Source organism: Danio rerio, chromosome 11, assembly GCF_052040795.2.
Source record: "Danio rerio strain M-AB ecotype USA chromosome 11, GRCz13ab, whole genome shotgun sequence".
Classification (NCBI taxonomy): Eukaryota; Metazoa; Chordata; class Actinopteri; order Cypriniformes; family Danionidae; genus Danio; species Danio rerio.
In genome coordinates, this window is record NC_141031.1 from 48162180 (window position 1) to 48179521 (window position 17342).

The window sequence follows — 17342 nt, forward strand, 5'->3', positions numbered from 1 at the left end:
ACTGAACAGCACTGAAGACAGGTCAGATCAGAGCTGGGCAAACTACAGCCCACTGAACACTCATCCGGCCCGCCAGAGACCAGAGGCTTCAGAATGAGTCAATTACTGATGCAATACAAGTGAACGGCATGTGATGGCAGTGTTGCACACGGTACAGTTAGACCCACCGGTAGAGTTAGAACACTCTCACATATTAAATGCACTCGAGCGTTAATGACTGAAAATGAGTCAAGAAAATGACTGAATGTGCTGATTCAGGAACAACGGCCAACACAATACTATCAGACAGAAAGCGCTAGTCTAATATGCCAAGAAAGTGTTGCTGTTTTTAAAGACTAGGGGGCCGATCACACTGAACGCTCTTTATGTGTTAAGAGCCGGCTCTTTCTAATGGTTTAGTACCGGCTGTGAGGCTGCTTATATGCGCCCTGCGCGCCTCGAGTTTTTGCCAAAGCTGACTCCAGACTTTAACACCCTTGTGAAGAGAGGGGACAGGCTCATTGTTCACATTAACACTAGATCAGACTGTTGTTCATTTGACTCAATGATATCATAATTGCTGGTTAAATGGGTTCATTTTTGTCATAGAATATATTCTCCATGCATACATCCACTTAAACAAGTTCTTTTATCAAAGATTTGTGGTTTTATCAAGACTGTATGATGATTGATCTGTAGATTCCAAAAGCAGTGCACATGAGATTATTGTACATTTGACTGAATGGTAAACTTGAAGAATCATTTTTAATGTGTTAATGTGAGATTTTTTCTATCAGACGATATCTTTTCTGTTCTCCACTGTAAAAATTATTACATTATTATTGTTATTATTATTATTTTATTATTATTATTATTATTATTATTATTTTATTATTATTATTTTATTTTATTATTATTATTATTTTATTTTATTATTATTATTATTTTATTATTATTATTATTATTATTATTATTTTATTATTATTATTATTTTATTATTATTATTATTATTTTATTATCATTATTTTATTATTATTATTATTATTATTTTATTATCATTATTTTATTATTATTATTTTCTTATTATTATTATTATTTTATTTTTATTATTATTTTATTATTATTATAATTATTTTATTATTATTATTATTATTTTATTATTATTGTTTTATTATAATTATTTTATTTTTATTATTATTATTATTATTTTATTATTATTATTATTATTTTATTATCATTATTTTATTTTATTATTATTATTATTATTTTATTATCATTATTTTATTATTATTATTATTTTATTATTATTATTTTATTTTATTATTATTATTTTTATTTTATTATTTTATTATTATTATTATTATTTTATTATTATTATTTTATTATTATTGTTTTATTTTATTATTATTATTATTTTATTATAATTATTTTATTATAATTATTTTATTTTTATTATTATTATTTTATTATTATTATTTTATTATCATTATTTTATTTTTTATTATTATTATTATTTTATTATTATTATTATTATTTTATTATCATTATTTTATTTTTTATTATTATTATTTTATTATCATTATTTTATTATTATTATTATTTTATTTTATTATTATTATTATTTTAGAGCCAGGCAGTGGCGCAGTAGGTAGTGCTGTCGCCTCACAGCAAGAAGGTCGCTGGTTCGAACCTCGGCTCAGTTAGTGTTTCTGTGTGGAGTTTGCATGTTCTCCCCGTGTTGGCGTTGGTTTCCTCCGGGTGCTCCCCCACAGTCCAAACACATGCGCTATAGGGGAATTGGTTAGACTAAATTGTCCGTAGTGTATGAGTGTGTGTGTGTGTGTGAATGTGTGTGTGGGTGTTTCCCAGAGATGGGTTGCAGCTGGAAGGGCATCCGCTGCGTAAAAACTTGATGGATAAGTTGGCGGTTCATTCCGCTGTTGTGACCCTGTTCCTCACCTGCGCAGAACAATTCGCTTTTGCCACTGTGTGTGTTAACACTGAATGAGTGTCGCTGTTGTTTGTCAGGGTTTGGGTTAAGAGTAGAGTATATGCTGCTGTTTAACTGCACTCCTGCATTGGGCTCTCATATACTCTCTGCTACTGCATACTGTAGCTGTGGTGGGCGTTTCCCTCTGTCTGTGCTGAATGCAGTCGACCAATCGCAATAGACTGGCTCATCAGTCCAATCAGTGCAGATGAGCTTCGTGCTGAGGAGGGGTTTGGAAACAAATGAATCGCTGAAGGAATCATATGGGATAATCCGGTCAAATAAATGCAGATTTAATGCAGTGAGAGTGTTTTTAGAGCATGCACGCAGATCAGCCTGATGCTGGAGACCCCAAAACCAGAATATGACATTTTATAAAGCATTATAGGCGTCTGTCGATCTCTATTAGTGACTCAATCATGTATCGTGAGATCAGTATCGTATCGTATCGCATTGTGAGTCAGGTGAATCGGTAAATCCCTAGAGACCATCAGTCACTGTTTCCAGTTATCTGGAGCTGTGTGACTTCACAAACCCTGAATATCACGACATTACTCAATATTACAATTAGAACAGTATCAACAGCTGCACTGCGCACAATACTGAAGAGTGCATGTGTGTGTGTGTGTGTGTGTGTGTGTCTGACCTGAGTCCGGCTGCACGCTGGCGTTGGCCTGGTGCGGCAGGTATCTGAACAGACGGATGCTGGGAAACGGCAGCGAGCCGGCGAACAGAGGCATGATCTCCATCTGCACTTTATGTGTCGCCATGGCAGCCGTCGGCATGGAGACCACACCCGAACTCTTCCCACACACTGCCCAGTTACTGCTGTTGTCCATCACTGAACACACACACACACAGATAGACACACACATGCAGAGTGAATGTTTGAGTCAGTGCGAGTGTGTGTGATGTGTGTAGCTGTATGAGTTTTAGTGTGTGTGTGTGTTACCTTCATACAGCAGTCTGCATGTGCGCAGGCCGTCAGTGTCGCTGTACTCCTCGTCTGAGCGCTCTGCATCTGTGTGTTCAGTCAGGCGTGTGATGGACACCTCCAGCCTGCAGAGGGAGCCGCAGCGACACTCAGCATCTCCAGCTGCCGGAGAGATGTCTGCACGCACACTGTACACAGTCTGACACACACACAAACACACACACACACACACATACAGGGACATACATTAATATTAATACATCAGATACATTAAACACATCATTATACCTGCAAAGATATGTATGTGTGTGTGTGTGTGTGTGTGTGTGTGTGTCTTACCGAGACTCTCTCTAGGCTGAACTGGTGTGTGTAGGGTTTGAGGTGTGTGTCTGGAGCGTCTGCAGGAGCGAACGAAGCTGAAAACACACACTGAAGAGAGACGGGCGGCGCATCACTCCACCGCAGCTCCCACACGCTGAACACACACTGCTGACTGAACACCACCTGCACGCACACACACACACACACACACACAGGTCAACAACAGCTCTAACACACACAGACTGTAATAACATTCAGTCACACACACACACACACACACACACACACACACACACACACACACACACACACACACACGCACACACACACGCGCACACACACACACACACACACACACACACACACACACACACGTTGTTTAATATAAATGTAGACAGCACTGCTGGACTTAAGAAATACAACAATAATAAGAATAAAGTACAAAATTCAGTGTTTTGTGAAAGAGGTTGTGTATTAATACTGTATTTAAAGCAGATCCTCTAGTTTTTCGTGATTGCGCGATCGCTGAATTCAACGCAAAAATCAACAAAAACTCAAATTTTTTTGCAATTATTTTGTGTTTAAATAAACTCATAAAACATCAAATTCTAAAGCACAGAATCAAATAAGATTTAAATGATTTCAGTTTGCAGTTAATAGACTTACAGACATCACATCGGCAGCGCACGTGATGTATAAGAGTCTCTGGAAAAATGCCATCTCACCTGCGCCCTCACAATCCTATCATCACATGGAAGTGGAGGAAAACTGTTCTGCAGCCGCTGCAGTAGGCAGATGCAGATGAAGCGTGAGTGACAGTAGACATACTGTGGCGCAAATTGAGTGGATAACACTCAAGGAATTGGCCGATTCCTGTGTTTGAAGCGCTTTTTTTTTTTTACATTTAATAATGGTAAATAGGTTTAATGTGTATTAATTAGATTATAAACATTACCATTTCATGAGTAAGTGCATATTATGTGCTTTTAAACGGCTGTATTTTTTATTTTTTCCCCTTTTTTTATAATGTATTTATTATTTTTTTTAAGCAATACAGATACAACAACAAACAAGTGAACAGAACATGGGGAGAAAGAAAAGAAAAAGAAAAAAGAAAAAAAGGGGGGGGGGCAGTTTAAGGCGCTTTTAAAAAGTGTGAGCAAACACCTAACAAATGGAGAAGAGACAGAACAGCAGCTCACAGTGATGGAGATTGGTTCCAGGATGCTGGACGTGTCTGAATTAAAGGACTTTACTTGTGCTTTACATGTGTGGCTGGTGTTATGATGTTTGTCAAAGAGTTTTACAGCGGTCTGAGTTTAAGGTGTATTACTGTAGGGGAAGCACCAACACATGTCCTGAATGAGGTACATCATGTCAGATCCTACAGGAAATGTCAATACCTTTTAAGACTTTTTAAAGACCTTCTCAGAATATTGTAAGGCCTCATCACCACTTCAAGTTAACTTAGAAGGAAAATAAATATATGTATGTTGTTTTGGAAGCAAACACTTTGGACAACACTAGAACAATGTAAGAAAACACAATCAAGACTTTATAATACCTTTTAAGGCCCTGATCTTCTCATAATTGATTCATCAACTTTTAATACTTTAAGACCCCGCGGACACCCTGCAGAGGCTCAGGGGAGTGAAATCTGAGAGAAATTAAGATGGTGAATAAACATAAGAGTTCTACCACCTTCCTTTGGCTTTATTTATTTATTTTATATAAGCTTTATTTTTATGAGTTGTGTCCTTGTCATTGTGTCAGATTGCACACCTAACATATATATATATATATTCATTCATTCATTTTCTTGTCAGCTTAGTCCCTTTATTAATCTGGGGTCGCCACAGTGGAATGAACCGCCAACTTATCCAGCAAGTTTTTACGCAGCAGATGCCCTTCCAGCTGCAACCCATCTCTGGGAAACATCCACACACACACACTATGGACAATTTAGCCTACCCAATTCACCTGTACATAAATATATATATTATATACATTTTTTAATGCAAATTGTCTGCAAACTTCTTGAAATTACCACCACAAAATCAGTCAATTTTATTGCCAAAAATCAGAAAACAAATTGTAAAAAACTAGGAGGTCTGATTAATATTATACTGTAATGAGAATAATTAAAACAGTATTATATTATTATTATTATTTCATTGTTCAATAAGTGAAGGTTTGAGATTGTTCTTGTAAAGAGTCCGAATAATGAATCAGACAAATCCAAACAATCAAGAACAATTCAGTGTACTGTTACTACTGCTAACTGTGTGTGAGCATATGTGTGTGTGTGTGTGTGTGTGTGTGACTCACGCAGTGTGTTTTAGTGTTGAGCGAGAGCAGCTCCAGTGAGGGTGTGTCTTGATTCTCAGTGAGCGTCTGATTGGTCAGACGGAAGTTAGTGTCGGAAACATTCTGAAGACAAACCTGGACAAACTTCCTGTCAGGACGGAAGCACACAGGAAGCAGATTACGTGTTATTAACAGCAGCGGAGAGGTCACTATGGGGTCAAGAGAGGTCACGAGAGGGGTCATTACCTGCGTCCTGCAGTGAGCAGCGAGTGTTTGACTTTAAAGGGCACGTGGAAGGTCAGAGAGACCAGAGTAGAGTAGATCGACCAGGGACAGTCAATAGACACCTGCGCACACACACACACACACACACACACACACACGAACGCGCGCGCACACACACACGCGCACACACACACAGAGAGAGAGAGAGAGAGTCAACACAAAACTACATTTGCTGCCAAAACAATTATTTAGTTTATTTACAAAATGTGTGTGTGTGTGTGTGTGTGTGTGTGTGTGTGTGTGTGTGTGTGTGTGTGTGACCTTCTGGTCGATGATGGCGGTGCCGCTGCTGTAGCGTGTCCTGCTGCGCGCTCGATGGCTGATCTGTCCGTTGGTGAGCCGCTCGCTCTCCACGCGCGCCGCCGCAGGGCATGCTGGGATACGGCAGAGCACCTCCAGCTGGAACTCCAGCGTGTGATAAGCCGGAGTCGCCGGGAGAGAGATGCTGGTCACCTTCTCTGAGGACTGGATGGAGAGAGCGCTTTCACACACCACATCTGACACAACACACACACACACACACACACACACACATACACACACACACATACACACACACACACACACACACACACACACACACGATTATTTATCACAGAAAACAAAACAGCTGAGGAGGAAAATAATGCTTTTATCTATCATGTGTGTGTGTGTGTGTGTGTACCTCCGCTACTGTTGCGGATGCGCGCGCTGCAGGTGTGTGTGTGCAGCACAGGCATGGAGTCAGTGTTGCTGAGCTGCAGAGCGTCGCCCTTCTTCACGCTGTAGTGACCCGTCTGGATGCAGAACTGAACCTGCTGCGGCAAACCAGCTAACAGACACTCTGAAGACACAGAACACACACCAGTCAGAGCACACACACATTACATATACACACACAGACACACAAACACACACACACCGACAGACAAACACACACCAATCAGAGTGTGCACACACACATTATACACACACATTACATAAACACACCGACAGACACACACACACACACACACACACACACACACACACACACACACACACACACACACACACACACACACACACACACACACACACACACACACACCTGTGAGCGGCTGGATGCTGAGCTGAGGCTCTTGGGAATAAACCTCATACTGGACCACAGGGTAAAGGTGCGGCAGGACGAACTGAACACGGCCCAGAGTCGCACACAGCTGACGGAGCGTGTACGTGCCCGGCTTCTGGCTCTGACACACACACACACACATATATTAAAATCACACACTGGTAATTCAGTTATCTGGAAATGTGTTATCTTTGATGTGAAGAGATGATATTTAAGCGGCAGCACTTCACTGTTGATTAAAGGCTTTGGGCAAACATATAATCAACATTTTCTTTAATATATTACACTATATGCTGTGCTGTAATAAATAATGTTGTAATAAGTCAGCATCTTACATAATGAGATGAAGACGTGTGAGCATGCTAATATGTGTTATTTAGCACAGTTGTTAAATGCTGGGACAGTTTGAAAATGCTGCTGGAAAAGTCCTTAAATGTGACTTTGCTAAAGGTGTGAGAGGCCTGAGTCTGCTGAAATAACGCATCACAGGCTACAGTATGAGTCAGAATCAGCTCTTTATCCCTCAAAACACCAAAAACATTCATAAGTTTGATTATCAAATGAGATGTAATTAAATTAAACATCACTGAAGCATGGATATATTTATTATACAAACTACTGAAAGTTGCTGATCCCCGATAGTCAGAGCCATCAGTCAGCTCACACAGCTCTGTGATTGGCCAAAATGCTTAGTCTGACTTTGCGGTGATCTTCTACTCTTCCCTGTTGATCACCACTGACCTACTTTCTGCTCAATCTGAATTTCATCATCTGAACTTCTGGTTTTGAATGTTAGGATACTGAATTTGATGTTCTGAATTTCTTCATCTTGAAATCTTGAAACTGTATTTTGCAAACCCGATATCTGCAGTCTGAACTCAGAACACAAAAGATCTGATGCTTGAAAATGCGTCTAGAAAAAACTCAGCCGATTCAGTCTTAAATGTCAGATGTTCAATATAAAAGTTAAGAAATTTAACAAAAAAAAAAAAATTACCCCATATAAAAATTCAGATTTATCACATTTAGTCATTTAGCAGACGCGTTTATACAAAGCGACTTACAAATGAGGACAAGGAAGCAATTTACACAACTATAAGAGCAACAATGAAGAAGTGCTGTAGGCAAGTTTCAGGTGTGTAAAGTCTAAGAAGGAAAGTATTAGTAATTTATTTAATTTTTTTTTTTTTTTTTGAGTACAGTTAGTGGTATATCCAGAGAGGCAATTGCAGATGAGGAAGTGAAGTGGAGACTAAATAGTTGAGTTTTTAGTGGTTTCTTGAAGACAGCGAGTGACTCTGCTGTTCTGATGCAGTTAGGGAGTTCATTCCACCAACTGGGCAGATTGAGCGTGAGAGTTCGGGAAAGTTATTTCTTCCCTCTTTGGGATGGAACCACGAGGCGACGTTCATTCACAGAACGCAAGTTTCTGGAGGACACATACATCTGCAGAAGTGAGTGCAGATAAGAAGGAGCAAAGCCAGAAGTCGCTTTGTAAGCAAACATCAGAGCTTTGAATTTGATGCGAGCAGCAACTGGCAGCCAGTGCAAACGGATGAGCAGCGGAGTGACATGTGCTCTTTTAGCTTCATTAAAGACCACTCGTGCTGCTGCATTCTGAAGCAGCTGAAGAGGCTTGATAGAGCTAGCTGGAGCCCGGCTAGTAGAGAGTTGCAGTAGTCCAGTCTGGAGAGAACAAGAGCTTGAACAAGGAGTTGAGCTGCATGTTCAGATAGGAAGGGTCGGACCTTTCTGATGTTATAGAGTGTGAATCTGCACGATCGAGCAGTTCTAGAGATGTGCTCAGAGAAGTTTAGTTGGTCATCAATCGTTACTCCAAGGCTTTTCACCATTTTGGATGCAGTAATGGTTGCCCCGTCCATCTGGATTGAAAAGTTATGATGTAGAGTTGAGTTGGCAGAAACTACAAGCATTTCCGTTTTCGTGAGGTTCAGCTGAAGATGATGATCTCTCATCCAGTGTTAAATGTCTGACAGGCAGGCTGAGATGCGAGCCGGAACCGAGGGATCATCAGGATGAAAAGAGAGGTATAGCTGGGTATCATCAGCATTAAATTATAATTGTCAGTATTTTAAATGAACACAATTCAGATTCAGATTGTTTTGGCAGATTATTAGCTCCATATTTTTAAGGCCTAAATGTGGTTCTTGAAATTGAAGACATTTTAAGCTTTATGACCCTGCGGACACCCTGAACTTACACACTACTACATATTTTTGTGCTGCACCACTGAACTCAGATTAAACGTGACGCTATGCTCCAACTTTATCTTTACAGCCGCCTGCCCACATGTATAACAGTAGAAGAGAGATGACAGCGAGATTAGTTTACATAGAGAAGCTCGCAATCATTATGAATAGTCTATCTAAATCTCGCATAATATTATGATAATACTATAATGACTGACTGAATTTAATGTGCTATAAAAATGCAATGTGCCATTTAATTGTCATCAGACAATATACAGACGTTATATACAGATGCATTATTAGCTCCTTATTGAAGATTATTCAATGCGACTATACGCATGACTTTACAGAGAGCAAACGACCTACTAACTACAGTTTGACTTAAGAACATGTGCTGCAACTGAAGTAAGAGCTAATTTAGTTACAAACCAGATTACTAAGCCCCTAGTGTGCATTAATTATGTTCCAGTTTAGGAAAGAAGTTACGATCAGCTGGTGCAACCCTACCCTGAGCTGCATCCACACTCACATCCGCCCTGCAGTAAACTCAACAGCAGTGCAGACTAGAGTAGAAGGTGATTTTGGACACAGCCAAAATAATTTCCGCAACAGTGATGAATGTGCAGTGTGAGCACGGCTGCAGCCAGTGATGTGGTGTGTGTGTGTGTGTGTGTGTGTGTGTTACCGGCGCGCTGAAGCTGATGGTGTTGTGTCCGGGCTGCAGTGTGATGTCTGTGGCCCTCAGCATGTGTTCTGCCTCCTCCAGAGCCGATGTCGCTGCAGTGCCGCCCGTCTGCAGAGAGGTGGCGCTGTCCGGCCTGCGCATCAGCAGGTGTGTGTTCTTACAGGCCACACCGGCGGAGCTGAGCGCACTGTCAGACGGACTGAGCTCTGTCACCTCGCACAGCTCCAGCGCAGGAGACACACTCACCGGGCTGAGCGCCGGGAACACCACGCTGCCGGACGCCTGCTGAGCGGAGCGTCTGTGTGTGCCCGGCGGATCCGTACTGAAGTGCAGAGCGGCGGAGAACTGCTGCACACACACCGGCAGCGGCTGCAGACTGCACACATGCAGCTCCATCTGCAGCTCCGCACCCACGTGAACCACAGCGGATGCTGGACAGAAGATCAGCTCCTGCAGGACACCTAGAGAACTCATGCTGAGAGACACTGCGCACACACACACACACACACACGCACGCGCACGCGCACGCACACACACACACAGACACAGACACGCACACGCGCACACACACACAGACACAGACACGCACACGCGCACACACACAGACACACACACACACAAACAGACACACACAGACACGCACACACACACACACACAGACACACACACAGACACACACACAGACACATACAGACACACACACACACATACAGACACACACACACACAGACACACACACACACACAGGCACACACAGACACACACACAGACACACACACAGACACACACACAGACACACACACAGACACACACACAGACACACACACACACACACACAGACACACACACACACAGACACACACACAGACACACACACAGACACACACACAGACACACACACAGACACACACAGACACACACACAGACACACACAGACACACACAGACACACACACAGACACACACAGACACACACAGACACACACAGACACAGACACACACACACAGACACACACACACGCACACGCACACACAAAAGTCAATTACAATCATTGATTGATGAGTTTGAGTCATCGCTTGCAGAAATGATCAGAGACGGTCTTAAAGAGCCCCTATTATGTGTGTTTGGGGATGATCTCCATCAGTGTGTACCGCAGCTCTGAGTGACGTGAAATATCCAGCTGTTGCTTAAATCTGAAAGTGTGCCGTGTTTAAAACTATCGATTCATCTATAAAAGAGTCGACTCAGAGTGGTTCAAATGAATCGCGCTGTAACGAGTCTTTAGCTGTGTCGTCGTGAAGTCGATGCAGAACTGAAGACGCTGTGCTCTGAAGTGTGAGGGAGAGTTTGTGGTATTTCCCCTATCCGCTTGTTAAGTGGTGACGTGTTTGTGACGTTTGTAATACTGTTTCCGGGTTCAAGCCGCCATTCATTTGAGTGGAGAAATCATTCGTTTATGATCACGTTTTTTCCCTATCACACATTAAAATTAATTTTATATAAAATCATAGTGCACACAACAATCTCTGGGCTTGCTGCATCACAAATACCAAAAATTGTGCAATTAATAAAAAAATTCATCACTTTCTGGCCATGGGATATTAGGCATGGACATATATACTGCCATCGTGATTTCTGAAAGTATTAAATCGCTTTGTAAACGTTTATTATGACCATTTCATGAGTCTCCTCATTCAGTTAAATAGAGCGCTTGGACCCGGAAGCCGCTTTGTGTGACGTAACACTTAACAAGCGGATAAGATGAGTCTGTACAGAGTCAGCGGTTGAAGATTATTATTTCAGAAATACCTCAGCATTATCACCCCAGCCTTGTGCTGTGTTCCCGTCTTTTTTCTGACGAGTGCTTCAGCTATGTACACACTTACAACGGGGGATTACCCGGCCGTTTGTTAAAGGAAGGATCAGACAGAGCTGGACAGGAACTTTACAGTTCAGTTCATGGATCAGTTTCTTCTTCCATTTCACAAGTGTAAGTAAGAGTGATTTCTCCTTGTTTTTTCTAGCTTGCAAATGATGTATTTAATTGTGTTTGGTTACTTGTAAGCGCTTGTACTGTATCTGGTAACTCTAAAACCAGGTTGAAACTGCTTTGTTTACCGATTTAAATGCATTTGTGAGCTCGCGATCCTCTGCCATTAGTCTTTGCATTGGCCACCGTCAGCTGTTCCTACACACGTGCGGCAGTCAGGTTTCACAATAGCTCAGCTTTTGCCGCTGTGTGGAGTAATACTGAATGTGTGTGATGGTTAAGAACAGAGCAATATGCTGGTGTTAAACTGCACTCCTGCATTATGAATCCCTGAAGGAATCATATGAGAGTCACTGCGATAATTAGGTAAAAATAAAAGACAGTGAAAGTGTTTTTTGACCATGCATGCAGATCAGCCTGCTGCTGGAGACCCCCAAAACCCAAATATGAGCTTTTATGAAGCATAGTAGAGGCTCTTTAATAGATTAAACTGGGCTGCAACCTATCAGGACGAACACTGATTATAGAGTACTGCCATAATAACATTTATATTAACAAATGATGTTTAAATTCTATTCAAAAACATATAATGACAGTTTATTATTAATTATTAACACAAATATATTATTTTCTCATATTTCCAGAGTGCTCTTCAGCACATTTCTAATCATAATAGTGTTAATAACTCATCTCTAATAACTGATTTATTTCCTCTTTGTCATGATGACAGTAAATAATATTAGACTAGATATTCTTCAAGACACTAGTGTTCAGCTTAATGTCACATTTAAAGGCTTCACTAGGGTAATTAGGCAAGTCATTGGACAACAGTGGTTTGTTATCTCAATTATCAGCAATACTTTCTAATAACAATTTGTAAATATTAGCTTTAGTATGAAATACTACTTCCTCATTTCCCAACAAAGGATCCAGCGTTTATGATGTCTCATCACGATCATAACAATACCGATAATTTTTTTCAATGCATTGTGCAGCCATACTGAAATCCGTCCAGTGTGTGTTCATATTTGTCATGTGTATATATATTTTAATAGTGTCTGTTGTTTGCTGGCTGACCTTTGGCTTGACCTTTGCCCTCTGGCTGGCTGGCGAAGGTCAGGATCTCCTGGCAGAAGTGTTTTCTCTCTTCATGGCTCAGGTTGGTGTCGCTGGCGAGCAGAGCACTGGTCTGCAGGTATCTACACACACACACCGTCAAGGTGCAATCACAATCACAAGCAGTGCAGCGGACAACAACTGCCCATTATTCAGACTAAAAAAGACAATACGAGACAGCAACTTATATATCCATTGATCATATTTATATGTGCATGACTGTTACACACTCACGCTTCTTGTAGCATCGCATTTTAGATGATGTGAGAAGATGAAATGATTTCAACTTTCCCCCACAGCAGAACTCATTACTGTCAGTCTCAGAGCAGTGGACCAATCAGAAGAACTCGGGGGCGGGACTAGTGTTGCACGCTTCTGTTTATGGGGAAGCAAGTTTGCTTGATAACGGCCACATGGTGGAAGCACTCCTGAACGCTGCACCCCCAATACATATACAATGCTGTGGGCAATATTATTAGCCCCCTTAAGAAACGATCCCCCTGTGTTGCTTGATGTTTTTCACCTCTATCTTTAATTTGACAGAACCTTCAAAAGAAGCGCTGACTGAAACTGACCCCTTCAGGCTGTGATCCTAACCGTGGTGTTCTGGTGACTGTCGCTTTACTTCAGATGGGATTGTGCTCTTTTTTAATAACTGAATGATTATATTTGATGATGTATAAGCTGAAGGATACTCGTCCATCTTCTGCAGCTGCTTCTGGCACTCCGCGATCTGCCGGCGTGTGTGTGTGAGCGGCAAACTCCAGCTCTCAGACACGAACGACTTCAGAGAGTCCAGCAAGAAGAGCTCAGCACTCTGAGGGTCACCCTTCCTCCTGCGCACGCATACACACACACAATTACACAGAGAGAGAGAGAGAGAGACACACACACACACACACAGACGGACACATATGATTAGTCAGAGAGGATGTCAGGCATGTTTCTCCTCCAGTGTGTGTGTGTGTGTGTGTGTGTGTGTGTGTGTGTGTGTGTGTGTGTGTGTGTGTGTCAGTAATGCTCACATGTAAAACTCTGCCAGACTCTTTCCCACCAGACGAGCCGAGCGCAGGCGCCCGATGGCCCTGTACATCTCCATAGCAGCATGAGACAGCTCCTGCGCGCACACACACACACATACACACACACACACACACACACACACACACACACAGATGAGCTACAGAAATAAACCTGCTAATCACAGCAGTCAAACACACACTCACTCAGACACACACACACACACACACACACGCACAGAGATGATGAGACGGAGCACTCACCAGATAGTGTTTCTCAAAGGCCTCGACAGACGATAACGCCTCCTTCAGCTTCTTATACGGACTCTGAAGACTTTGCGCTAAAACACACACACACACACACACACACACACACACACACACATAATCAATAAAACAATGAAACTATACGCTGTACACTAATATCCAGAGTATATACTATACTAAAAACACTATACTGCTGCTCGGTGTAATATCTGACTCTGATATCCAGCAGTGTGTGGTTTGTTTCTGTGATGAATCTCCAGCATCATAACTAGGGGTGTAACAGATCACGATAGTTCCATATAGATCACACCCCACGGTTCAGAACGCCTGTGACCCACCAAATTAATCACTTTTTTTAACTTAATCCAACATTTATTACAGCGGCAGAGAGAGATCGCCCTCGCATGAGTTTTGGACGCTGGTGAAAGTTGTTGTTGTAATGTCATTAAATACATTCAGTTAAACTTTAGCATTTATTTAGTTGCTTAAGCGTAAAACGAGACAAAAAGCCGTTTACTCGCACACGCCCGTCAGAATCGGCAGGCTAACGCAGGAGCTCCATTGAATACACTGGGGTAAAATAAATGCTCATATATTAAAGATATGACGGGGGAAATGTATTTTAATGCAGTGCTTCTTGTACAATCTGAGACCCACTTTAAATTGGATATCACTCAGCTAGTGGAGATTGCTGATTTTTAAAGAAAACAGACCTTAAACGCACCGGACTTTGCATTGCCATTCAATTCGCCGGAATTGCTTAACCCAGGTTACTGGCAAATTAAAAGTCCTATTAGCATGCTTCAGCATATTCCCCACTGGAGGCGACAAACAACCATCAAAATGATGTCCCTGAATGGGTTTGCAGAAATGATCCCCCTATAATGACACATGAAGTTTAATTGTTGAATCATTCATTGAAAATAAATCTGATCTGCTGTACAGGATGTTAGAGTTCTACAGATCAGTTTTCCCTTGTTTCAGCTGCTTCTGTCTTGGTTTTTATTTTTATTTTGATGAAATGACAGGTCGTCAGTTCTGTTTGTTGACCCGATGGTTTTCGCAGTAACATTTTGTATAAATGGAAAGCAAATGACATTTGTCTTCTCCCTTTTTCTGCTGATCCGAAAAATGGTCCAATCCGTGACTCTAAAACCGCAGTTGGACCCGAACCGTGAGATTTGTGATCCGCTATGCCAGTAATCCTCACTGCAGTCATCCTCACCTGTTTCAGGCCTCTCTGCGCCCAGACCGGCCAGCAGGTCCACTGTTCTGTTCAGATCTTCAGAGTTGGGGCCGTTTTCAGACACCAGACCACACAGATCACCCAGAGCCTTCAGCTGAACACACACACACATGCACACGCCGCACACACACATACACACACACACCCAAGAAAATATTTACAGTCTGTACAGGAGAAAGATCATTACAGCTATGAGGAGAGGCCATAAACAGCTGTACAAGTGTGTGTGTGTGTGTGTGTGCGCGAGTACATGTATATGTGTGCATGTGAGTGAGGCTGTGTGCGCATATTTATGTGTGAGTGTTTGTGATTTTGTAATTGTGTATGTGTGAGTATGAGTGTGTGTTTGTGTATGTGTGTATATGCGTGTATAAGTATGTGTGTGCATGTATGAGCGAGTGTGTGTGGTGTCCATGTACATGCATGTGTGTGCAGTACCTTCTCCGTGGCGTATGTCCACAAGCCCACAGTGTGTGAGTAGTTTGCCTCCAGCTGACTGCGCTCGCAACAGCCCTCGATCCTGTGCAGAACCTCCAGACAACTCAGAAACACCCAACAGTCCAGCGCACCACACACCACTGACACCTGCAGCATACACACACACACAAGCGAGTCAGACACACATACACACACCCAACAGTCCAGCAAACCACACACACACACACCTCCAGCAGCCGCAGCTCCTGTACGCAGGTGTGCAGCAGCTCCAGGGCGCGGGCCGTCACCTCCCAGGGTCTCTGCAGGAAGATGAGCAGCGTGCACTGGCGGGAGAACAGGTAACTGCGCAGGTCCAGCAGGCTGGCGTCTCCTCTCTGGATCAGGTCTCGCTTCTCCATGTCGATGGGTCTCCGCAGCAGCAGCCCGTTCCAGCTGCGCACCGGCTGGCAGAACGAGCACAGCCAGTTCGCTCCATCTGATCACACACACACACACACACACACACACTTAATTTAAAATGTATACAGCAGGGAAATAAGTACTGAACACGTCTCCATTTTCCCCAGAGCACATATTCCTGAAGGTGCCGCTGACTTTACTTTTCCCCAGATGTTGGTAACAACCACAGAAATCCACATATGCACAGAAAACACTTCTAACTAGTTCAGAAATGAGGTTGTGTGTAGTAAAATAAAATGATGCAAGGAAACGTGTTGAACACATGAAGAAAGGGAGGTGTGCTTGGGCAGTGAAAGCCCAGACAGCAGCTGCAGTCTCTCGGTAGTTCTCCAGCAAGCCTCTGCCCATCCTCAGTGTAAATGCAGATCAGCTGCTTCAGTCCAACATCTACATCAGCAGGAGGATGAAGATCAAACCTGGGGTCCGTTCTTTGTACGTGGATTACTCAATTAATAATAACTCACTTTAACATATATTTAAATATATATATATAAAGTTAAATATCAATATAAGTTAAATATAAGTTTAAAAATTATGAAAATTAGTCGGCGCCAGTGGTGTAGTGGTTAGTGCGTCAACACATGCACTCCGGTGCTTGCGGCGACCCGGGTTCGATTCCGCCTTGTGGTCCTATGCCGATCCTTCCCCTCTCTCTGCTCCTCATGCTTTCCTGTCTATTCTCTCTACTGTCCTTTCAAAAATAAAAGTGAAAAACCCCTAAAAAAATAATAATTAAAAAAATAATAATAATAAATATGAAAATTAAACTGATGCAATCTACACTCCCAAATAAAAGTCACGGGATGTTCTCTCCCAAAGGGGTTCAAAGGACTATGGACTTTCTAGATACACACATATTATTTTAAGGTACTGACCCAGCTTTAGTACAATTTGTCTATGATAAAAGACAACACGCACAATATTGGACTGTGTTTTTGTTTGTATGTTTTTTTTAAAGGAATAATAATTTCTGCAATCATTCACGTTCAGACAGATAATAGCCTAC

At 42.0% G+C, this 17342-nt stretch overlaps 1 protein-coding gene across 4 annotated transcripts in view; it reads right to left on the reverse strand.

The window, feature by feature from the left end:
- trappc10 (trafficking protein particle complex subunit 10) overlaps positions 1–17342 on the reverse strand; it is a 33317-nt gene that overhangs the window by 2188 nt on the left and 13787 nt on the right. For 3 of the 4 annotated variants that reach the window (XR_015502873.1, XR_015502874.1, XM_087274152.1), the window contains exons 7-22: positions 16105–16352; positions 15878–16024; positions 15419–15533; positions 14191–14267; positions 13933–14024; positions 13603–13743; positions 12869–12990; positions 9802–10286; positions 6886–7027; positions 6481–6639; positions 6078–6313; positions 5778–5878; positions 5553–5679; positions 3243–3407; positions 2922–3102; positions 2616–2810 (exon numbers count right to left, since the gene is read on the reverse strand). Coding sequence is in view for 1 of the 4 variants with exons in the window: in XM_087274152.1 (XP_087130278.1) it covers positions 2616–2810; positions 2922–3102; positions 3243–3407; positions 5553–5679; positions 5778–5878; positions 6078–6313; positions 6481–6639; positions 6886–7027; positions 9802–10286; positions 12869–12990; positions 13603–13743; positions 13933–14024; positions 14191–14267; positions 15419–15533; positions 15878–16024; positions 16105–16352 (2733 nt within the window). In the remaining 3 variants the exon portion in view is untranslated. Of the gene's footprint in view, positions 1–2615; positions 2811–2921; positions 3103–3242; positions 3408–5552; positions 5680–5777; positions 5879–6077; positions 6314–6480; positions 6640–6885; positions 7028–9801; positions 10287–12868; positions 13065–13141; positions 13744–13932; positions 14025–14190; positions 14268–15418; positions 15534–15877; positions 16025–16104; positions 16353–17342 lie in introns of those variants that run through there. The other variant, XR_015502875.1, reaches the window with a different exon arrangement.